The following is a 26,016-nucleotide window of genomic DNA, read 5'->3' on the forward strand; positions in this document are numbered from 1 at the left end:
AAACCCCACCATTTTAAACTAATATATTTAACTTTAACATATAAAAAACAAACCAAAGTCAGTATAATTAATTTCATAAAAGGTAATGATCTGTGGTTTAATAAGGGTAATATATTCTGGCTTAACTATGGCTATTACTTATTTAACTCAACTAGCTGACATTGTAGAAGGAAGGAAGGAAATGTTTTATTTAGCGACACATTCAACACATTTTTATGGTTATATGGCGTCAGACATATGGTTAAGGACCACACAAATATTGAGAGACGAAACCTGCTGTTACCACTTTATGAGCTACTCTTTTCGATTAGCAGCAAGTGATCTTTTATATGCACCATCCCAGACAGGACAGCACATACCACAGCCTTTGATATACCAGTTGTGGTGCACTGGCTGGAACGAGAAATAGCCCAATGGGCCCACCGACGGGGATTGATCCCAGACTGACCATGCATCAAGCGAACGCTTTATCACTGGGCTACGTCCCACCCGTAGTTGAGATTGTAGAAGAAAATCATTGCCAACACTTAATCTATGCTTCTTTTATTTGCAGTAAACCAGGAGAACACTAACAGCATGATCTTTGATATAACAACTGTGCATTGTCTGAAACCACAAACTCACAATCTTTTAAACTTGTATTTCAGATGCACATTCTACCATGTTAAATCCTGCACCAAAAATAAATAAACTGCATGGGTTTTACAACAGTACCGTTGTTTGTTTTTCCTTATTTCCATCTTTTGTGGTGGTTGATGATTCCTGCTTTAACCAAGATACCTTGTCTTCTTCATCATCTGCCTGTAAGCGAGATGCCGGTTCTTTCCTAGCTTTCCTGAGCTCTCTTCAAACACAAACAGCAAACAGAGAAAAATAATTATACTTTTTGGTACAGTATTTAAACAAAAAGAAATTTGAATTGAAAAATTAAATGAAACAACAGAGTCATGAAAAACGTTAATTGTAATAACTTAACACTAAATATGCAAAGCTAACATAAGGATACTTGGTGCACTAAACAAATCATTAGATGTTTGCCCTCTAGAAATGTTTAATAATACCAACAACTGACATTATTATTTTTAACACTAGTCAACTGTCTAGTTTACGTAACGGTAGCACCAGCTTTACACTAACCTGCGTTGCTTTGCAGACAGTTTCGCTCCTGTGTTCACACACTGAAAGAAAAAGTTATTACTGTTTTAGAAGAAGAAATATATTGAAAAGATATTCATTGCAAAGTTGTTCAACTTCATGCAATCTCATGATTGTACTTGATTACATTAAGTTAAAATTTTAGTCCATAACTTTAAAGCAAATGATACTTTTTTTTTTTTTAATTTATATTTTTCAATATATATATCTTATACAACAAAATATGAAATTTAACTTCAAATATATTCTATACCCTGTCTCCAATAGTGACTGGCTGATTATCTCCAAGGAAGATAACTCTGCTTTCACCTTCAGAAATGCCACTTGCTGTGCTGGATGTACTAATCGTCCTCTGCAACTCAAACCTGGCGAAATAACACAACAGACATTACAAAATTTGAATTTTGATGTAAATTTCTATAATTATATATAGTTTTTCATTCATCATCTCCAGATAAACTACATGAAGCCCTACATGGGTGTTAAATTCTTCTCTTGTAAGATGATTATGTGTTAAAAAACAGCACCATGTTTTACATACAATTATATGTAATACACACTAAACACTTACCTGGTGTGGATTACTTCCTACCAAAATTTAAAAAGCCCATTCAAGATTGAAGCATATTTACGTCAATAATTAAGAATATGAATCCTATTCATTTTGAAATTAAGGATTATGAAAAATTATGGATATGACTACCAAGCAGTATAATTAAAACCTGGATAAAAATTACTTCTCCAAACTTGACATACATACTTACAGAATTACATAAAAATGACACACATCTCCACACAGCTACACAGTACATACACACAGAACTGAAACGACACCAATGTATTGAACACATACAAACGATTAAAAAACATCAAATCTACTAACTTATCTCCTTTTACGTGTAGCAAGTTTATGGATGTGTCTGGGAAAGCTATTGTATTTTTCTCTGAATCGCTATCTGCTTCTGAATCACTGTTTTTCTTGGGACTGACAGCTTCTGAATCATCTGTTTTAACAGTTACTGTGCCCACTGGACTAGACTTGGAGCTGGTTTTTTCCTTCACTGAGCCAGAGTCAACCACACTGTTACTTTTGGAAAGAGCACATTCACTAGTAAAGCCTGTACTGACCACGCCACATGATTCCTCTCCAGTCTTTGAAATCTCTTGCGACCGACAGGACACAACAGGACTACTGTTAGTCTCTGAAGTTGAATCAGCAGTATCACTGTTATTACCATCATCATCAGTGTCACACTTTCCTTCTGTCTCTTCTTCACTCTCACTGTCACTATTGGCATCGTTTTTGTCATCAGTAACGTCAGCGCTGTCTGCGATGTCACTTTCCACAGATATGGAGTTTGTGAAAGAACTTTCATCCTCTTCAATAGTTCTCACTTTTCTTTCTCCCTGGTGTCGAGGAATGCTACCTTCTTCCAGCTTAAAAAAAGAAAAACAAATTTAAATAACAAAGAGGAAATAAAAAGTGGTTCTGTATTTTTGCCTATAGGATGTCGCACAGTAATTCTAATACATTGGCGTCCTACAACTACAAAAAGATCTTTGCAGGTTCATGTTGGTTCAATAAGTTTTCAAATGATTGTTATATTTTAACTCCTTTAAAAAAATGTTTTACTTTTTTTATTCTTAGCTTTCAGTCTAAGCAAAATAAACCTACTTCTCAAATGTGGTATTTGAATTTGTTTCTTTACACACAGATTTATTTATTTATCATCGGCTATTGGATGTCAAACATTTGGTATTTCCGACATATAGTCTTACAGAGGAAACGCGCTACATTTTTCCATTAGTAGCAAGAGATCTTTTATATGCACCATCCCACAAACAGGATGGCACATACCACAGCCTTTGATATACCAATTGTGGTGCACTGGCTGAAATGAGAAATAGCCCAATAACTCCATTGATGAGGATCGATCCTAGACTGACCGCGCATCAGGTGAGCGCTTTACTGCTGGGCTACGTCTCGCCCCTAGGTGTCAAACTGCAATGAGTTTAACTGTGAATCAATTTCAAGGAATAACATCAAGATAAAAAAACTATTTTTACATAGGTAACAGATAAGCATAAGTATCTCTAAAATAATACGAACCTTGAAAAGATAGGCAAATCCATAAATTAAATAAGAAGGTGGGAGGTAATTTTTCTTGCCTGGAAAATACAAGAATAAGTAGAATAAATTATGAAGAATTTGCTGAAGATCATAACACATATCACTAATTCACAAGACTAGCTTAATTTAATAATGTGGTTTTCTTTACACGGGAATGGTAGATGTGGTGAATTCAATAGAAATTAATCTTTCAAATTATAAATAAACAATGATAATTAAACAATTGATAAGAATTATAAATATGGTATATAAATTCAAAAAATGCAATGTCACATGATTAAAAAAAGAATGACTGGGGAAAACGTGAACAATTCACATATCTCTAATTATATATTAATAATAATCATATGTTGAAATATGATTAATTATGATTAAGTAATAATGGTGACAATGATGCAAGCTTAATGAAAAAATTTGGATGTATGTCAGCATGCATAACCAAAATATTTAGGCAAAATGTACTATATGCACACCATATCAAACATCAAACCTCTGTAAAAACACAAGTCTTGAAAACCCAGAGAGTACATTCAAATAATTAATATTTAAAAAAAAAGATGGTTACCTCTGACCATAAAGCTTCCAGTAGATAGGTATTCACCACTTGGTGCAGTTTTTGACACTTGATCATGATACACATACCATGCACTGGTCACAACTTTGGCATCCCACGCTGCACTGTTACAAATGGCCATCGTTCCAGCTTCATTTAGAGTCTTGGGTGGAACAGGCTCTCCTGTTTAAAAAAAAACAAAAAAAAAACCCCAGTATAAACTGTTTGCATTTTTGGCCAGACATTTTTCAATGCACAAATCATAACAAGATCATATAATATACCCTAAAATGTTTTAGAAGTAAGTGTACAGATCTTAGTAGTTTTACTAAACAGGTTTATATAGTACTTCATGAAGTATTATTTATTCTTTGGCAAAACCTGTTTATTTCTTATGAAATATAAACATTCTTGTAAATTCCAGCATATTATATATTTAAAGTCGCACACCCTAGTTTCAGCCCGCGAAAATTAATTCTAATTTTGGTTAATCTACAAAACTGTAACACACTTAGATCACGTTTTTATAAAATAGAATGAAAAAGCAGGTTTTATATCGATAAATACCATGGGAATCCCCGTGACCCAATTACTTGAAATAATTTTGAAAGTTAGTATTCTGATGTCACCGGTAGATGTCGCTCGAAGCACAGAAATGCCTATGTCAAGACAAATTTCCCAGAGTGCACACAGACTTGGGGTGCATTCCTTTCACCTCTCCTGGGCATGTTCCAACTGTTCTGTCTCTCCAGATATCGTAAGACTTATTGGTTTTAAGGGTTTGTCACATTTTGTATTGAGATACCTACTTGTCTGAACTTTATTGTTAATGAAAATGTGCACGAACTGTGAAGAAAAACCTCACAAATGAACGAGAAGCAAACGACAACAAATCGGATGTTGATTGCGCGAACCGTGCACGAGAAAACAAACCAAACCAAAATGATAATGGTCATGTGGTATACCAACATCTGTGACGTTGAAATGGGAAGATCCCCTCTAAAAATAGATTGGACCTCGTCTGCTCAACGGTTTTTTCTCAGTGGCGCGTGCGTTTTTAAGAAATACAAAAAATGCATTTCGTGGTATTACAAACATCAGGATTACCACGATTACCAAAAAACACTTCAGGGGAATGGAAATGTATATTCTAAATAATAAAATGTAAGTAAAGTGTAATTTTATTTGTGAAAAATGGGTTTAATAGCAAAAAACAATGGCATAATGGTTAACAACTAGGGCGTGTCCCTTTAATATAATACTACTATTAAAGTAAACAACAAGAAACCATGATACTTTAGTTATGGTCATGTTAATTGTTTGTCAAATTCAAATCAAATTTTTTTTTACAAGATCAACAGCTGAGAACTGGTGTAAAGAGGTACAGTCTAGTACAATCTACACTGGGGTACCTGAGGGGTTCTTGATGATACAGCTGCTGGCACCATGGAGATCAGCATGCACATAGAGATCACCTGTCAAAATAAAAACAATTATCACTTAACACACAAAATAACACACACATACACTTTACAATGCCAACCCTAGTTCTTTCAAACCTCACATTGATTCAAAGTGAACCAAGTTATAATAAACACACAAACACTTCATGATGCTAACACTATTTTGTTTTTATAATAATGACTTGATTATAAAACAAAAATAATTTACAAATAAAAACACTTTACACTTTAACTAAATTAACAATGCTTTTAAACTAACTTTACTGCCAAATTTGCTCTGGCAAATAATTATATTTAAACATGCCTACAGAACAAGAATACCAATGCTACAAGTAGCCTCTTATTTCATAACTGAATTTCCCATATTATTTGATATATCTTGGTATGTATCAACGTAATAGATCCCACTGGAATGTAAAATCTTTTTATCATGTGTTAACCATCATTTGATGTTGCTGATTTGAACAAAAACAAATTCTTTAACAATACCCCATTACCTATTAAACTTTGCCTACTTGGTCTTGTGTAAGAGACAAAATCCACTGCCACTACATAGGTTAGTACTACCAAATAGCAGTAAGTGCCATTTTATATGCACTTACCCATAGACAGGATAGTACATACCACAGTCTTCGATATACTAATAATGGGGCATTGATTGAGTTAGAAAAACCCCATTGATACATTCATTAAGGGTTATAGACCCATCACACCTCTGGTTAGTACTTTACTACTGAGACACATTTGATCCACTACAACTCACCCCCTGCACCCCCGCTATGTACCAACCTGGTCTGAGATAACGCTTGACAATCAGTTCGTTCTGTTGCTGATCTCGTCCACCTATTACCAAGAAGTTTTCTGAACTGATGAACCAGAGGAACTTTTCAAACCTGAAAATACAAATAAATTATAGACTAAAATATCTCCCTTTAAGTGTACAAAAATAACAGACAATAATACTTTGCTTTTAATCCTCTCAGTGATAATTTTCTGTTTTCATTAATACTTTAACCTGACCTCTCACCAAGTGTCTTTCACACTTCATCCTGCCATACCATACCCATAAGCTGGTCCAAAAACCACAACAGCCAATCAAATGGGTATAATTGTGATAGTAACTAGGGCATGATAAGCATTTACTAACACCAACATGTTAATGCCCTGCCAGTAATCTAGTTATAACATGTTCAAATCATACCTTTGTAACAGAAAAATCAATTTCCACTGAGGGGACTCGAACCAATGACCCTTAATATGAGAGTTCAGCGCTCTACCAACTGAGCTAATAGGGAAATACCCACTAGCAACTGCCAGTAGGAGATGCTCTTTTTGTAGTTTTGTTGTATCACAATATTACTGAAAAGTTTTAAGACTGGATACCATACTACATAAACAAATCTGCACACTATGTAACATACCAGAAAGTTTTTCTTGTCTTGTTTATGCTAGCAATAGTTGCCACATCTTTCAAAGTCTGTTTTGTTTTCTTCTCAGCTGATTTAAATGCCTGTATTAAAATTTAAAAATACAAAATTAGAGATAAATTAAAGAATACCAATATGCACCAAGGCCTTACCTGATACAATTATGTAATGTTTTAATCAAATTTGATATTCCAAAAGTCAAAATCAGTATATACACAAACTTTGTGAACAACCAGATAACACTAACTTTTTTTCTTCTTTTTTTTTCTCCGTGCTTATATCAAATTAAGGTTCAAGCACGTTGTCCTGGGCACACACCTCAGCTATCTCAGCTGTCTGTCCAAGACAGTGTGTTAGTTGTTACTTGCTTAGTGGTTAGTGAGAGAGAAGAGGGTATTGTGGCCTTACACCTACCCACTGAGTCTTTAAGAACTCACTCTGGGTTTGAGCCAGTAACGGGCTGCGAACCTTGTACCTACCAGCTTAACCACGACACCACTAACTGAAGCTTTACAGACAAAGTAAAACACATTGCATTTACAAACACTGATACTCTAAACAAGATTCGATGTTATGGTGCTCCGATTATTTATTTTTTTACAATATCCCCAAACCCCCTGCTTTTTTAGGCTAGGCATGACATTGCATTATCTACATTAGCTTACATGCAGAATTGTTAAAACTGTTTCATAATGAAAAATAACAAAAAATTACTTTTGTTGAAGCATCCACAGTTTTCTGTTCCTTTTTGGCTGCTTGTTTTTTCTTGTCAAAATATCTGAAAATAAATGTTCTACATAATGGGGCAGTTAACAATTCTCAAATATATTATACGTCTCAATAATCAAATAACTTTTAGCTTTATAAAATGTATACATTGTTAGTTAAATGTCATAAACCTGTGTCTTATATGTTACACTGTTGGCAAGTTAATCATCAAAAACCCAATCAGTTGAATGGATCCACTGAAATGGTTCGATCCTGTGACGCAAGCACCTCAAGCAAGCACTCAACCGACTGAGCTAAATCCCGCCCCTAATTTCTCATGAAATCAGACTGTCATTTGTCTTGTTAAAAGTAATCGCGTGTTATGTCTCATCAACTAGTGTTCCTTGCATTATGTCAATGTGAAGTTTTATTTTAAGCAAATATTCTGATGAATTCAGAAACACATGTTCTCACTTTCTAGAGTTGGCATAAGCACTAAGTGAGAGGTCGACATCAATTTTCATTGGTTTCAGGGGCAGGTAATCTTCATCATCTTCATTGTGGCCATCTTCGTATGGGTCACTGTTTTAAGAAAACAAAAACAAGTTAAGCAAGCAACTATAAATAATAAATGTATAAATACACACTGTACAGTTTGTTATAGTTTAAAGAAAACAACAACAAAAAAGCTCAAACAAAAACACCCCACCCAAAAACAAAAGAATATCCTTGTATGGAAACAGATAAAAATATATCACTTTAACAGGGGTTCTAGAATTTTTTTTAATTTTCACTTGCCATGGGCCAGTGGATTTGAAAATTCACTGGCCATGGTGAAAAATTCACTTGCCCAATTTGTAACTGTTGATAAAACAAAAACCCAGAACATTAAAATAATTAACGTTTTAATGTACATTTTGCATACTGAGATCATGTTTAATCAATTTACACAACAAATAGGCTCATTAGGCATACTTTATGGCTTGTTTCAAAAAAACATGCAAACAGTTTTCATCAGTTTAAAATAAAGTTCTCTATTAAAATTTTAAAATAATTGTTTCCACTGAAACCACCTAAGTTATAAAAGTAATCCATGTTATATCTACCACCTCATCTTAAAGCAGTGATAGTAATTCTCAGCTGATCATACCTGAGCAGCAGTGTTATGTGATTGGTGTCGAGCCGCACCGACTTGATGGCACAGGCAACCGGGTCATGTATTAACTGTGCCTCTTTGATCAGCTTCCAGATCTCGGTCCAGTCAATCTGATTGGCCAGAGCACTCCGAACTCTCAACAGAGCCTCGTCAACCTTCAAACAGAGATAACAAGCATTCGGAGAGTACGGCTAAAGAAATACATGTGCCCTACCGAGTGCAACAACTTTTCATAATCTCTTAATTTCAAGGGCTGTAACTCTCTGAAAAAAATGGGTAAATTGCTATGACAGTTAAAATTTCATCTGTAACAGTATATGATAAAGATATACACAAAATGTCATCTCAATATCTTGAGGCATTGCTAAAAGAAAAGTTCGGAAAACACATTTTCATATCTCCTGAGATCTATGGCCATAACTCTGTGAATTCGTGAAAAACAATTAACTCATTAATTCTTTTTCATGAATTCACACTTTGTAGTGCATTCTGCATAATTATTTACTTACAGAATTTGACACTGTCAATACCAAATACATTAATTATAAAGTTGTTATATGAAACCAAAAAATATATAATTATTAATTTCAATTCCTGCAATAGATGTATACAACAAAATCAGTAATGAAATGATACAGTTATAATGATTACTATCAAAATATAGTCCGTCCCATCATTCTATAAACATGTTTTTTGCAAATAATTTCAGTTTGGTTTGACGTAAGAAAAAAAGTAAAAGTGTTTTGGAAATACTATCTTTGTGTGCAATTTACAAATCATAGTATGAAAAAAGGTGTTCCCTGTGGGACGGACTATAGTTAACATTACTGTACCATGATTAATATTAATTAACACAAGCTAAAATATCAAAACATAGTTATTTTTACAGACTTACCAATGGAAGATTCATCTCTATCAACTGTCCTCTTAGTATGTCCGATTCCTTTAAAAGAAAGAAACAGAAGATACAACAAGAGCTACAGTATACTTGCTATCATTAACAGACTCATTATGAAAATAACTTTTAAAATGTTCTCCAAATTTATTTTTAAAAATAATTATATCCACATCCACACACACACACACATCCAGACCCAAACTTTCATATTTACTATTAGCATACCTGTTCTTTCTGAAGTTCATTTATTCTCTTTTCGTGATCTTTTCTCACATTTTCCAGTTTCTTCAGTGCAGCTTTTTCCTACAAATAATATCAGAGTCCATGTCAAACAAGCTTAAGAAAGCAAATTACCAACATTTGCTTGATGTACTCATCAAAGAATCTGGAGAACAATGGATACTGGCCACATTCTAACAGTTTGTTTTTGGTGCTCCCAATGTTAAACAAGAATATTAAACCCATATAGTTAAATCCAAATCAAGCATACAGCTTTGCATTACTAACAAATGATAATATAAAACATGATTTTGAAAATCTCAATATTAGATACCACTTAATGACATAAATGATCTTTTTCCATCAGAAATGAAATGACAGTCAGACTTTATAACACTCCAGCACTTTGTTAAATCAGGAAAGGGAACAAATAATTGTTTAACCACACTTCAGCACATTTACAAATACAGCTGTTTGGTGTTTAACATAGTTTAACACTTGGTCTAGAGTCAAGGAAACTAGCACATAGGTTACATAAGAAAGTATGTGGCAAGAAAACACCTATTAGATACACTGAAGTGATCGAATCCACAACCTACTGTATCTCAGGTAAGCGCCTTATTGTCCTATATTCTGTTAAATCACAGGCTATCAATGCACGAGAAGAATTAGTTTTACTATAATTTTGTAATAAATAATGTCCCTCAGCTATCTGTTTGAACTAGAACATTAGTGAATCAATGTTTGTACCTGTTGTAATGTCTTTATATCCAGTCTCTGACTTTCCACTTTCGAAAAAAATTCATCCACAGCCTACAGAAAAGAGAAGAAATGTTTGTTGTACAATATTATCAGGCACTAATCTAGCTGGCAAAATGAATCCTTTTTTTTTTCTCTCTAAAAGTTGGCTCAAGTCACTGACTTATTAATAGTGGTGAGAAGTGCAAGCTGCTGTAATATTGGATTTGAAAAACAAAATCACACAATAGATGTCAAGACATGAACTTATTTATTCAGTGTCATAGGTCACTTCAGTACCATGTTGGTTTCTTTTTTTACTTTAGTGTAAGATTTCGTTTTAATATAACAATGACACAATTAATTATCATGTTAATGGAAATACTCAATTGTTTTGCTTAAACGTTATCAATGAAAATGTTAGTAGTATTCGACAACAAAATATTATGATTTGGACATAGCGTATAATCAGAAACTTTCCATATGAATGCAGAACCAAAAAAAAGTTTGTTTTATTTAATGACGCCACTAGAGCACATTGATTTTTTATCTTATCATCGGCTATTGGACGTCAAACATATGGTCATTATTACACTGGGTTTTTTTAGAGGAAACCCGCTGTCGCCAGCAAGGGATCTTTTATTTGCGCTTCCCACAGGTAGGATAGCACAAACCATGGCCTTTGTTACACCAGTTGTGGAGCACTGGCTGGAACGAGAAATATCCCACCGAGCTACGTCCCGCCCCTTCTGCTGGGGAAGACTAAAGCTAACAATTTAAGGCTAATTGCCAATTATTAATTAATGATAACTCTGTAACTAAATGTTTCACTTCACAAGGTTAAATACTTCAGGTATTCATACTTACAGAGTCAAATGAATCAAATTCTGCATATAATTTGTTTTCATGCTGCCGCAAAAGAAGAGGATGAAATTCTTCATATCTGTAGAAATAAAAAGGTAATGATCCCTTAAAAATACTCAGTAACATAAGCTACTTTATTTAATTCCAACTCAAACTGCAACTTACTGCATCAACGACTACACCTGATTAGCTACAAGTTGTATTCTTAAATGGCTTCACATAATCTAAGTTAGGGGAGCAATTAATCACTCGCCTCAAACTTTTTTCATAGTGAGGTCTATATCAAATGTTGTGGTATGTGGTGTGCTGTACAGGAAGGGGCAGTTGCTTGCTATATTGGTTTTTATGCTTAATGTTAAATTAATGTGCTATGATAGAACACGATGGTATCAGCCATATTGTCTGAGCAAGTTCTTTCCCTCTTGAACATGCCAATGAACTCATTTCATGTAAGTTGTGCTTACAACTTTGCAACTTAAAATTACCAACTTTAATGCATCATTAGTCTGTTTCAATAAATACACATTTTCAACAAATTCTTAGAAATAACGTACGTAATAATTTCCTGCTCCTCGTCTCCTTTTGTAATAGGTCGTTTGTCCTTTTTTTGAATAATGAAACCCTGAAAAACAATTTAGAAAGATAAAAAGAAAGAAATGTTTTATTTAACGACGCACTCAACACATTTTATTTATGGTTATATGGCATCAGACATATGGTTAAGGACCACACAGATTTTGAGAGGAAACCTGCTGTCACCATTACATGAACTACTCTCTCCGATTAGCAGCAAGGGATCTCTTATTTGCACTTCCCACAGGCAGGATAGCACAAACCATGGCCCTTGTTGAACCAGTTATGGATCACTGGTCGGTGCAAGTGGTTTACACCTACCCATTGAACCTTACGGAGCACTCACTCAGGGTTTGGAGTCAGTATCGGTATCTGGATTAAAAATCCCATGCCTCGACTGGGATCCGAACCCAGTACCTACCAGCCTGTAGACCGATGGCCTAACCACGACACCACCGAGGCTGGTAAACAATTTAGATTAATAACATTATGTGGTTATCAATTCACCAATTATCAAGCACACAAATTTAAAATTAAATATTTTTATCTTTCTGTTCAAACTACTGAATATCTTTCTGTCCAAACTATTGACTACATCCAAACTTGCATTGAAAGTTATATTATTTATATTGATAACCTGTATTTTTGCAATTAAAAAAAAATATATCACAATTTAAAAATCAGTCCCCATTTTATTCTTAAAATGTACGAGTTACCCTTGTATTTTCAGACTGTAATTTTTCCAGCAGTTTCTCAGCTTCTTCTATTGCCAACAAGAGTTTTGACATATCTGACAACAAAAAAGAAAAAAGAAAGAGAGAAAAGTGTAACAAAAAAGCATTAAACAAATTCACATTTTTTAAATATAAAAATTGTTTCTGGCATTCAACTACACAAACATGATGAAACAAACCTATAAGACAGATTTAACCAAAAAATAAATTAAGAAAATACAAGTTCAGAATCAACTTACTTTTTCATTTTTATTGTCAATAATTACCAGAATTAAATTAATGTTTATCATTTTCAACAACAAATGTAACTTTTGACATTGAAGCCAGGCAGGTGGTAATTACATTGTAAGTACACATGTTTTAGTTGTCAGAGACTTTTAGCTACCTTCTGGAATGCTAAAATCTTTTCCTAGTCGAACATTTTCCGTGAATCCCACTCCCCGTAGACAGTGATCAAGAAGAGCTGGACCATAATCTGTATGAAAATGTAAAAAAAACCAATTCAATAATGTGTATAATAAACGTAACAATATATATATAAGGATAATATCAACTGAGTCTATGTTATTAAGTATTTGTCAAGGCTCTGCCTCGACAAATACTGATTAACTAGATGAGGTTGATATTTTACATATTAAAAAAACCGAGTAACGAATTCTATTTATTCTATAACACTTCTGAAATAATATTTTCATTCGAAATTTAGTAAATTACATCACTAAAGTGGCCTCCATCAGTAATATAACATTATCACGATTAGCACAAATTACTTTGAGGTCACACACTTTTAACTGAATCTTATGAAAACGATATGCTCAGATATACAGGTATTGATGGCTCGTAAACAAATGAACCATTCACAGCAACACATTATTACCAAGATACCTTGAAAATTTGCATATACCTTTAAATTTGCATGCCATTATTAACCGGGTTAATACACTAAATTATCACATGGGTTTATGACATGGATATCATGGGCAAGTTATAGGGTATATATATATATATATATATATACACACACTGTATTATATCATTAACAAACCCTACATATCCCATCTGCACATCGACAAAGAACACTTTTATTCTACAAGTGTTTACTGAAAACTCAAACTAAATAAAGTACAAACATGTATGTTCCTTTCTGATATAATTCATAAAAGTTGGCCAATATTTACAGGTTTATCAACGTAAGCCAGCAACCAGCTTATTTTTTTCAATTATTGCAACCTCTGTGCTATTTCTTTTTTCTTTTTTTTACATACTTCCTTAAAGATTAATTACTTTTCTTTGCATGGCTCTCAATGAACATATCCATCAATCAACCTCTTCCTTTAAAACATAAATATCACCAGCAATATTCTAACCTAGGTTTGGTATGAGCATCTTTTTCAACGGATCACCTTCCCTCCCTGATAAAATGATCTGCCGGAGTCTGGAATTAAGAAGCATATATTATTCCACATACCCAGCACACAAATATCATGCAACATACCGTAATAGTATATCTACAATGACACTGGAAAGATTTTATCACGGGACCAAAAGCTCTAACAAGAATAGGAACAGAATGTTTGGTTAATGACACCTATGGCTTTTAGCATATGGCTTTATGATGCAGAGGACCATACTCCAAAATCTGAGGTAATCAGAAGTCTGTTCACGTGATTGTAACTGTTAAAACTATTAGTGTGCTGCACATTAAGTGTCCACAGGTCAGTCTAGAACAGTATATGCATTTTTGAAATGTATGATAAAAGTGCCAGTGATCCTTAAGTTTGCAATTTTGAAGTTTAGATCATAATGATTCACCGGCTAATACACGACTGGAAGTGCACACCAATTTGAAGTTGAATAACCAATATGCAAAATCAAGGACAGTTCGCATAAAATAGTTCTAAAGTCCTAAATACTGCTTCCACAGAAACTACTACTACAAAATACCACCATGGGATCTTTTATATGCACTTTTCTACAGACAGGACAACATATACCATGGTCTTGAGAAAAAAAAAAGGACCAAAAACCCCACCAACCCAAAACCCAGTGAGTAAATGTGTGGATCCTACAACGCTTAACCATTAAGCTGCAACCAACAGTGTTCCAAACATTTAATAATGATATAGTTATAAATTCATATTCAAAGGACCAGCTAAATGTCTTTTTTTAACATTTGTTCTATGACTGTTCCAAAGTCTTAGATATAAGAAACTGAACAGCGGAGCCAAGACAAAGGTGAACACATACAATTTGATAACCGACAGTTTTGTTTGGAATCAGAAATAACCCCCCCCCAAAAAAAACCCCACCCCATAATACTATTTGTTAACTGGCTCATTATTAATGTAAAATATTATATATGAGCCATCACATGGGAAAACCTACAACTTAGCACAAAAAAAAGTTTGTCTTATTTTTGGGTAAATAACAGGTAATAACCTTACAAAACTAAATCTCAGGTATTTGGGCTCTATCTTAATTATATCTAGTAAAAATACAGCATTAATGACGTCACGTTTTCAAAATCAAAGGAGACAGCATCAAAATGAAATTTCAACGTTATTACCATATTCTAGGTTACTTCCCACCCAATTTCAACGACATCAATTGATTCGGAATCGGTACTTTGTTAATTTTATTTTTACCCAGTATTTTAAGTTATATATTCCGATTATTATTATTTTTTAAAGCAATATATTCCGATTTGATTTTTTAAAATTAATCTACAGATCCCATACATGAATGTAGGCTAATACTAATTAGTGAGAGATATGAAATTTAGCCAACTACAACATTTCGCACCAATGTTTTTCAATTTTCTGTTACATATTGCACTCCACCCCACTTTATTCAGATTCCTGTATCCACTATGGAGTAATTTTATATTTTGTTGGTGTCGTACTGTCGAACGATATCGTTTCATTCTTTGGTTGGTAGTGTGCATGTTGTAACCTGGTACTTGGGGCGGACAAAGGGTCGAATGGTTTTATATTTAGTTTTGTTTCTGTTGTGACAAGTGTTCTCGCAGCTCCATTTAAGCGGGGCGGCCGACCCGCTATTGCATTTTGCCATCCTGCTTTCGTGTTTTGCCGCCGCCCCCTTTATTTTTCTCCATCCCTCTTTATTGTCCCGCATCCTACTATATTTTACAGAACCCAACTCCACTATTTTATATTGGACACTTTTTTTCACACTGAAAAATAATAATCGATCATTCGACATCAAAGAAAACAAGCCGCGGTGTGGAAACTTTTCATTTTGGAGGTATCACCGCTTATAAAAATAACGGAAGTGGTAGTGTTCATCATTAAAAGTATTTTTCTTGGATGCCAAATTATATACATGTATACACCGCCTTTACAAAAACGAAACTTATAAACTTTTTATTACCTGGCGATATCAGTGCGATCGATTCATTCGATGAAGAAATAAAAAGAACACAGACATGATATCCCAATTTAGGGGATCACCTTTATTTTTTTTAGATATCTTGAAATCTTTATTAAAATAATATTAAAACAAGGGGTATGTCTTTTTGCAAAGTTGACCAATACCCAACAATAGGCCTACACGTAGCCCAAGTACTCGGGCTAGCCTATATGGTAACCATGTTTCCCACCTCTTTTTTCTTTTTGTCTTCCGGTTTCTTTTTTAGGGTGGGGGGGGTGGGGGGTGGAATGGGTGGAGGGGGGTGGGTGGAGGGGGGGGGTGGGGGGTGGAGGGGGCTTCCACCCTCCTTTAACTTTTACCCAGCGAGAAAATTATGTAGGCCTACATTTCCTTCTGCTCGTTTTCCATTTCCCTCAACTTCAAAATATGGTCATAAATTTGATTTTCAGATTATTTTCTAAAAGACAATCCACTGCATCCTTTCTGTAACTTGTGCTAATTGGATCAGGTTCAGTGTCATTCTGCTCACTGGTGTTATCATCAGATAAGTGTTTGACTCTATGTTCAGTATTATTGTCAACATATACTGGACTGTATTTATCATATTCATCCAATACAGTTAAAGTTAAAGTTAGAGAACATTGATTTATTAATCATCGGCTATTGGATGTCAAATATTTGGTAATATTGACCTATAGTCTTACAGAGGAAACCCGCTACATTTTCTATTAGTAGCAACAGATGTTTTATATCGACCATCCCACAGACAGGACAGCACATACCACGACCTTTGATATGCCAGTCATTGTGCACTGGATGGGACGAGAAATAGCCCAATGGCTCCACCGATGGTGATCGATTCCAGACCTACCGCACATCAGGCGGGCACTTTACCACTGGACTACGTCCCGCTCATCATCTAATACAGATACTGTTTCTTCCGTTTCCATTGTTCTTAGTCTTGGTCTATTTTGAATTCCAAAATGTGCCTCAAAGAGTAGGCCTACTTCAGGCTCTTGTAAAATTAAAATATACATCTGTAAGGAAAGAAACTCCTTCTATACAAATCATGTGAAGTGAGTAAAGTGAACAGATATTATAATAATTTAATAATTATCACACATGCGCATACACACACAGCAATACTACTACTACTACTACTAATAATAATAATAAAATTGGTTGAAGGAAAAACAACCTTTCGAGAATTGAACTACTATACCTCTGCATGTTAATTTCTAGGCCAGCTTATGCAATGACATCATGACGTATAATAAAGGTATATAAATGAAACGTTTCTGTTACTGTACCGCAATGTGTGTGCAGATGACAGTAAATTTGTTTGCAAACGATGGTAAAATAAATAACTACAAATGTAGTATTGTTACAGATATATATATATATATACAGTGAAACCCCTCAACACCGGACCCCCTCTAAACCGGAATCCCCTCAAAACCGGACGTTTTCCGCGGTCCCGTGATTTACACATCTTTTAACACTATATTTTACCCCTCTAAACCGGAAACCCCTCTAAACTGAACACCGGACAAACAATTCGGTCCCAATGTGTCAACTTAGTGTAAATCCTACCCCTGAAAACCGGACGATCAAACCGATACCAATCAATATGGCGCCCACCTGTCTGTGAACACCGATAGCTAGTGCAATATGCGCATGCTCGAGATCGCTGTTATCAGTGTAATCACCGCTGCATACAGTACAGGTACCACTCAGCAGGCAAGATTAGCAACTTGACAATAAACAATTAAAAGGACTGATCGCAAGCTTTGGTATGGAGTTAACTACTGTAAACACATTGATTGTGTTGTAATTATGGTTAACATTAGCGGAGTTCGGGTTTGGGTTAGATGTCTTTATTAAGTTACGTGTGTGTTTTAAGGTCTTAAATGTGATCCTTCACAAACATGTCTCATGATTTGCTCAAAGATTGACACAAATAACAGGGAATTTAATTTGCTGCCTTCCTATTGTGTGAATGTGTTGGGTTTTTTTTAAACGTTTGTTTAGCAAAATAAAGAGTAAGCAAAAGTATATGTTGGCTTTGCGTAGTCGAATAGATGTTAGTAGTGTTTCATTTTCATGTCGATTTTCAACATGACGGAGCGTCCAGCTAAACGTCGCCGTGTTGAACTCTCGCTCGATGATAAACTCGAAATAATTAAAAGTTTCGAAAGTGTACCTAAACCAACGTTAAGATCTTTGAGTGAAAAGTTTAGTATTGGCAAATCAACAGTTGGAGATAGCATCAAAAAACTAGAGGTTTATAAGGCAGAGTTTGAAAAGAATATTACTCCCATGGATGTTTTTATTTTTCTAAATGCTCATAAATGCACCATTTTTCAACATATTCTTGTTGTTCTTGTTTTAAAACACTTTAACACTTTCCCTATTTTATGGAGAACGGAAGGTATTTCCGTCCAGGCAGACCCCTGAAAACCGGACATTTTACTTGGTCCCATGGATGTCCGGTATAGAGGGGTTTCACTGTATATAATTTTTGTTGTTGTTGTTGTTGTAGGAAATGATTTAGTTTTCAGTATTTACATTATAGAAATAGAAATAGAAATAGTGGTGTTGATTGTAGTCCACAGAACAGGTAGGCCTAACCAAGTGGTAGACCCATGCAACCCGATACGATCCTAATTTGATCTTTGGTCTAACTTATGAATATTGTATTTAACTTCTGGATAAGTTGTTGAACTTTATGTTATGTATAATCATGTACGTTATAAAAACGTATGATACTTGCATACCACATCGATATATAGGACTTCTCCCTATGCTTGTAAATGTGTATCAAAGTACATGTACTGATGATATTGTTAACGATCTCGACCGATGTTCTCAGGTACAAAATACAAAATAGTAACCAAACACTAGTGTACATACAGATATATGTTTACTTCAAACTGATCTTTATGTAATGAAGAAGATGTCATCTTCTAAATTCTTCAAAACAAACAACGCAAACAGCATGTCAACTTTTACTTCCGCGTTTACATGTCACTTTTACTCTGTTTCTGATGTCATGCTAAGTTGTAGGTTTTCGCGTGTGATGGCTCATATATAGAAGTAACATGCAAAAACAGGAACCTAACGTATATGCTCTTTTAATTTTTTTAAAAGATAAAATACAAATTGAAAAATATATACTATATAAAACTGTCAATTTAAAGAATATGAGGACTATTAGGCACCTTGGTCCAAATTCCTAGAAACAAGGCATGTCAGTATATTGTTCTAGATAAATTTCTGACAACACAAAATGCACTAACCTTTTTCCTTTCTTCCATTCTTTAACTCTTTTTTTCTTTTATTTCAACTTTCCATTGTTGATCCCATTTTTAGAATGTTTATGCATTAATATATGTATATCCATGTATATTAGTACTATTGTAACATGCTATAATTATCTTATATATCAATATGATTAATATTTTATAACATTACTGTAAGGTAGTGATATTGGGGACCCATCCCTGACACTATTATATTTGTTTCTGGGGTACTAAACTTGTTTATAATAAAAAAAAAAGAAAAAAAAAAAGTTTTCTTTTTATAGGACAATGGCCTTTTTAATACTAATGACATTTATTAATAGATGGAATATATCTTACATTACAGTTATTATGTAAGGTGTTTTTTATAGCAAGCTGACACTATACACAAGTGGCAAATTAGTGATTTATCAAATTTTAATTATCAGAATTGTAAAACATTTTTCTTCAATGAAAGATATTTTGTGTAACATAATTTTAAACTACCAGGTAATACTAGTAGTAATTCAAAAGTAGATGACATGAATTTTGCACTCAAGACCAACTGACTTTAAACCCCTCTCTTGCCCCAAAAATATGCACTGTACTTTTCTTCTGTGGGTACTTCATGCTGTTTGGCTACATCCAATGGATATATTTCTCTGACTGCAAAGCGAACATCTTGGCTGTTATCTGTACGTGGACGCAATATATTCAGAATGGTATACTCATAATCTGTCAGTACGATGTTTCCCTAAAATAGAAAAAAGAAGAAGAGTAAATGCTTTAATAAATTTGAATAAGAATACACATGTATTTAAGAAAATGGAGTGAAAATCATTGATATTTTAAAACGTTAAGATCAGTAAAATTGTTACACGGACAACAAACACAAAACAGTCGACAGATTTTAAAGAACAAAGAACCAAGTAACTTGTTTTATGTATTTTTTTGTTGAAGCTATTGTTTCATGAATATATTATAGGAAAGTAACCTTTAATAAGGTAACACATGAAAACCAATTTTTTTTGTTGCAAGGCCTTTATAAAAAAAATATATTACAAACTTTAAAGTGCTCAGTAATATCCAACTTATTTGAGAGTGGAATTTTGAAAATTGAGAAGAGAATACATATATTACAGTGTCACTATTATAACATCACTGCATAATACAATAGCTTTAGCTTCTTATGTTTGTTTAAGTACATTCATTTATTAATCATCGGTTATGGATGTCCAACATTTGATAATTTCAACATTAAGTCTTTGAGAGGAAACCCACAAATATTTTTTCCAGTTGTGGTGTACTGACTGGGACGAGACATAGCCCAATGGGCCCACCGATGGCATCAAGCGTGCGAGTTACCTCTGGGCTACGCCCCTCCACGATTAAGTTCAATGTTACAATCATGTAATACCCCAGCCTGCAACAGAGGATGTATTTTTCTTCCCATAACAAACAATATAACCTGCTATTTTAACATATTTTGATATCTGTCGCTGAATGATTAAATGTTTATTCATTGGCTTGTTCATTTTGGTATTGAAATTGATACTTCTTTCAAAAGTAATATAGCTGTTACTTGTTATGCAATAGAATGGGATCTTTCATGGTAAACTTTTACCCAATTATAATAATTACTAAGTTACAAACAACTTTTCATGATAACACCACCACTCACAGAATATTTTACTTAATTACTTATTTAAAAAAAACAAAAGTAGACACAATACATGGTAAAATATGGTACATGGTTTGTGGGTTTTCCCCACTGTTGTTCAAACACACCCTATCATACAGCTCCAAAACCACATGGTATGCGGCTTCTGCTGAACCAAACTGAAGGTCGACAATCCGATCCACTCCAAGTTGTCTAATCGTTTCGAGGCGACGACCCTTTAGGTGTTTTCTCATCTGAAACAGAAATAAATTAATCTCACTATCAGATAGAGAAGGCCCAACACAAAGTGACTAGAATAATACTAAAAACAGTTTAATAATAGTACAACAAAACATATTATTAATTATTAGAATTAATCATAACCACTGGTGGAATGATTACTTTTATCAACTGGAGGATGCATGCAAGAATAAGTACAGGGTAACGTCTCATCCACAAGTACATGTAATGTATTTTTAACCATTACTAATTATTATAGTGTGACTGTACACAGATGTAGGTAAATATATACTTATGGAAAAAGGTTCATGTACCCCAAATAAAGTCTCACCTAGTATCAATAATAAATAATTTCTTGAAATCAATTTGATTCTTCCCTCAATACCATTAAATATATACATGTACACTTTGCAACATGAACAAGAACCTTTTTTTTTTTAAATTTAAAAATTGATTACCGGTAATGAACAGGCTATGTCTAAATATTTTGAACATTCTTTTAAGTTTTATTGGCATAGTATACTTACAAGATACTGAAGTATAGATGCTAATAAAATTGGCTACTTTGATCAATTTTTTAAAATATCTATTTCTATCCTTAATGTGCAGTAACAAGTTTTATTCCTACTTTTACTTTCACCAAGTATCACAAAATGTAATATAAAACCACACACTACACATTTCAACTGTACAATGAATAAAGACCTGGGACCTAATTCACTAAACTCTCGCAACTGTGTGATCTCGTAGTGCAATGCTAAAAGACTTGCAAAGAGGATGCTTTGTTGTCTAGCAGAGCCTAAGAGAGCTATGTAAATTAGGACCCTGGGCCCCATTTTTACTAAGCAATCTTAGAGCTAAGATCACCTTAACTGCATAGAAAAAAGAAAAAAAGGTTTTATTTAACGACACACTCAACACATTTTATTTACGGTTATATGGTGTCAGACATATGGTTAAGGACCACACAGATTTTGAGAGGAAACCCGCTGTTGCCACTACATGGGCTACTCTTTCCGATTAGCAGCAAGGGATCTTTTATTTGTGCTTCCCACAGGCAGGATAGCACAAACCATGGCCTTTGTTGAACCAGTTATGGATCACTGGTCAGTGCAAGTGGTTTACACCTACCCATTGAGCCTTGCGGAGCACTCACTCAGGGTTTGGAGTCAGTATCTGGATTAAAAATCCCATGCCTCGACTGGGATCCGAACCCAGTACCTACCAGCCTGTAGACCGATGGCCTAACCACTATGCCACCAAGGCCGGTACCTTAACTGCATAGCTACATAATGCACTTAAGATGATCTTAGCACTAAGATCGCTTCATAAAATGAGACCCTGGCTTATTGTTCCTGAATCTTTAAAATGTTGTACCTTGTTACATGTATCATCAAGGTACATGTATGTAACTTGTGATTTTGCTGTCAAGTCAAGTACATAGATCAAATTATTATGTTGATTATCAGGGGTGGGAACTGGTGAACTGTAAAAAAGAGGAAATCTAGAGGGGTCCCGGAAATTTTGGAGGAAAGGATGATTAAAATGCGAGGACAGGCAATGTTTCATGAGAGGAAAACAGCTGATCCAAGGAGAATTCCCACCCCTGTGATATTGATTTCATTTCATTTATCAACCGATGACAATAATTGACCCCAACAATGTGCTGTTAAATCATTAAACCAACAAATGTTTTAGAAGTATATTTGTGTTAAAATGTATACAGAAATGAAAATTACATGTAAATTAAAGTTAATGAGCACAATTTCATATAACAAACAGAAAATAGTGGTACAAAAAATATAAAAGGGTGAGAAAATGGTAGATTTGTATTAAGTAAATATAAAAAAAAAATTGAAACTGTACCTTCATTGAAAATCCTGATGGAGCTGGATTTTTGGGCCAATCAAAATCTGTGCTGTGAAGACGGATTCCCGACTCCAATAAAATGACAGCCTTCTGATCAGGTCTGTGAAAAACATAACATTTTCAGCCTTTAGAAAAACATCCCCTGTCATGTTGCTAACAGTAAAACAAACATAATTTTTTCAAATTAATTATGGCTGTGCTGGTGAAATCACGAATGGTGATGGACCAAGTACTCCATCATATTAGATAATCCGAGAATGGCGACTAGAAGCAATGGAGATAGACATTTAGATGGTAGACTAGATGGAAAAACTAAGAATGGTGATTATGCGTGGATAGATGGAATGATTTTCTAATTTTACGTTTTGCCAATGCCTTTTCCTATTTTTTTTGAAAAATCTTTTTCTGATATATCAAGTGAATTTGAAATTCTCCCAAACAAATCAACATACCTTTGGAGGCGAATGAGGTAGGTCTTGTTGTCAATATCATAAACATTGGAGACACGCATGCCAAGAAACCTGCAAAATAAAATTATAAAAAATTTTACAAGGCTGTTTTATGTGCTTATTTCGATTATAGATATTATTACTTCATATTCACTTGGTGTCGTTTAATACAGAAATAGTTACTGATAAAAAAAAAGAAAAAAAAAGACAGTAGAAATGTTTAACAGTAAACACAATATGGACAGCAAATGTTCCTTGTTTTGTATTTTAAATAGTGCATTACATGTTATACATTATTGAAAAGCTGGTGAAGCCATCAAAAAGAAATATTTTTTTTTTTTTTAACGGCGTACTCAACACTCAACGTTATGTCAAGAAGCCTTAGTAATTAAAGGTTTAGAGATCAATCATCCTAGGCGGTTATGTATTTAATAAATGTGACTGAGAAAGGGTTCTTATTCATTTATTCATTAGACGCAGTGTACGTTATATCTATTAAATGCAAAAGAAACGATTTGTCACTTGCTGATAAAAACGAAGCCGTTACACTGTTGGAAGTCCCAGCACCTGAATTGGTTGGATTGTTAAAAAATATGAACAAAAATCAAACACCCTGTTATTTATGGATCATCACTAAAAGTATCTGCTATATTGTTAGACACCAATCAACGGTCATGCATGCAATGTAGATTGCTGGAACTGATAACGACTCACTGGCCGAGTTTAACTTTAATTGCTTAACAATAGCCAAGTCATTATTTGGGGATCGCAAATAATGCCAAAGCTTGCCACATCTTTTGTGATGAAAAGAACACCAGACCATGCAGTCAACACTGTAACTTTGTACATGGTTACGTAATTCTACTAGTAAGGTGCATTTTGTCAATCAATGGCCCAATAATTAAGGAAACTGATTTCATTTTGTAAACATGTGCACCAATAAACTGTGTGATGGTTCTGTTGTTTTAAGTTTATCTCATTAACCACATTATCATGGCTAATACACTTTGTTTACATTACTGGATGGTCAGTACTTTTTTATGCACAAAGTTTGTGTTTATAAGACAATGACGCCCAGTAACAACAGGTAACAAAGACGCTAAAAAATAATACCAATTTAATACTGGCAGATTAAAAGAAAAACATCACTAATTATAATTTTTATTTTTTAATTATTATTATTTCGTTTTACATTTATATATTATATCTAACTGCATGTATTAACTACAATAGTTCAGGTATGAAGTACCTCTCTCTGCTCAACTGTCTCCCATGCTTTTTTGTAGTTGGATGGCTGTTACAAAGTGAAAGTCGGTAACTATCAGTTAATTGACTAACCCAGTTAATTGCATGTAATAACGCTGCACCGTGGGTATGCAAATAAGTGGGTTTGACTGTAGTTGTTAAAGTTTAACTGTTTTCAGAGTATGACAAATATTTTGAAAAGTCACTAGCCACAGGGCTAGTGGGTTTGTGAAAACCACTAGCCCACCAAGATAAAGCACTAGCCCAAATTCCTATCAATTATAACTGGATTTTTATATAATTTTTGTAACATTATACATTTACGAGTATAACAGTAAAATAAAACAAACACTTAAATCATGTTGTAACTTTCAGTTTTTTGTCGTGTTGTACGTTTGGTTTTTTTATCAAGTGTGATCCATCGTCAATGTTCTGTTTTCGCTTTTGCCCTCTCCTCCGGGGAAAAATAATTGAGCAAACTCATGGTTGATATCTAAACCCACTATCAAAATAATTAAATTTAAATGAGAGTACGACAGTGTGACACACGGTAATAGATGGTTCAGCATATTCGGTAGTGGGTTATACATTTAGGGCCCTACTATTTACGTCACCAGGAACGGAGATGTCAGTTGCTCAAATACAGTAACAGGGCATTATCCTGTGTCAGACCGATATCAAAAGAATATAACGGCGACATCTAATCCGTTGTTAATTGATGAACAAAAAAGGTATCATCTTGTATCGGCAGCTGCGACGCATTATCCAGACCCAGGGTTTGATCTTAACGGTAGTCCAGTAGTCTGAGACTACCTGAAAATTAACATGACAATCTGAAGCTGCAACATGTAGTCCATTGGACCACTTAGAATTAAAAAAATTATTTAGCACAAATGAAAAATTTTGTGGATCTACGCTAACCTATTTCAAACAGCAGAAACAGAGGCTTGTTCAGAAAACAATTGTATCGCAATTAACTTGACTGGTCCCCCATCATATTACATTCATTTACAGTACGCGATGCAGTTTTGTTTTTAAATGTTACTGCATCTTGACTAAACTGAGCATACACGAGTTAGGCTACACATTGTGTAGTCGATGCAGTCTTCTGCCAAAATACAATCATCTTGAATCTGGAACTAACGGGATTCCTCGCACATTTTCATAGAATGGTAGTTTAATTTGCCAACGTCACATCGGAATGAAAGAACTGCGAAGTTGACCATGCTCAACAAAATAATAATTATGCATCGATCGGCAATT

At 34.2% G+C, this 26,016-nt stretch overlaps 1 protein-coding gene across 1 annotated transcript in view; it reads right to left on the reverse strand.

Annotated features, from left to right (window-relative positions):
• The window catches only part of LOC121370460 (nuclear export mediator factor Nemf-like), a 42,114-nt gene that overhangs the window by 11,616 nt on the left and 4,482 nt on the right, over window positions 1-26,016 (reverse strand). The window contains exons 2-25 of the mRNA XM_041495703.1: window positions 23,512-23,580; window positions 23,057-23,159; window positions 21,079-21,204; window positions 19,899-20,044; window positions 13,987-14,054; window positions 13,005-13,094; window positions 12,602-12,675; window positions 11,867-11,934; window positions 11,316-11,391; window positions 10,461-10,523; window positions 9,717-9,794; window positions 9,489-9,536; window positions 8,588-8,748; window positions 7,912-8,019; window positions 7,444-7,507; window positions 6,724-6,812; window positions 6,092-6,195; window positions 5,252-5,314; window positions 3,852-4,022; window positions 3,266-3,324; window positions 2,039-2,592; window positions 1,409-1,520; window positions 1,138-1,178; window positions 715-844 (exon numbers count right to left, since the gene is read on the reverse strand). Coding sequence (XP_041351637.1) covers window positions 715-844; window positions 1,138-1,178; window positions 1,409-1,520; window positions 2,039-2,592; window positions 3,266-3,324; window positions 3,852-4,022; window positions 5,252-5,314; window positions 6,092-6,195; window positions 6,724-6,812; window positions 7,444-7,507; window positions 7,912-8,019; window positions 8,588-8,748; window positions 9,489-9,536; window positions 9,717-9,794; window positions 10,461-10,523; window positions 11,316-11,391; window positions 11,867-11,934; window positions 12,602-12,675; window positions 13,005-13,094; window positions 13,987-14,054; window positions 19,899-20,044; window positions 21,079-21,204; window positions 23,057-23,159; window positions 23,512-23,580 — 2,665 coding nt within the window. The remainder of the gene's footprint in view (window positions 1-714; window positions 845-1,137; window positions 1,179-1,408; window positions 1,521-2,038; window positions 2,593-3,265; window positions 3,325-3,851; window positions 4,023-5,251; window positions 5,315-6,091; window positions 6,196-6,723; window positions 6,813-7,443; window positions 7,508-7,911; window positions 8,020-8,587; window positions 8,749-9,488; window positions 9,537-9,716; window positions 9,795-10,460; window positions 10,524-11,315; window positions 11,392-11,866; window positions 11,935-12,601; window positions 12,676-13,004; window positions 13,095-13,986; window positions 14,055-19,898; window positions 20,045-21,078; window positions 21,205-23,056; window positions 23,160-23,511; window positions 23,581-26,016) is intronic.

Source organism: Gigantopelta aegis, chromosome 4 (genome assembly GCF_016097555.1).
Source record: "Gigantopelta aegis isolate Gae_Host chromosome 4, Gae_host_genome, whole genome shotgun sequence".
Classification (NCBI taxonomy): Eukaryota; Metazoa; Mollusca; class Gastropoda; order Neomphalida; family Peltospiridae; genus Gigantopelta; species Gigantopelta aegis.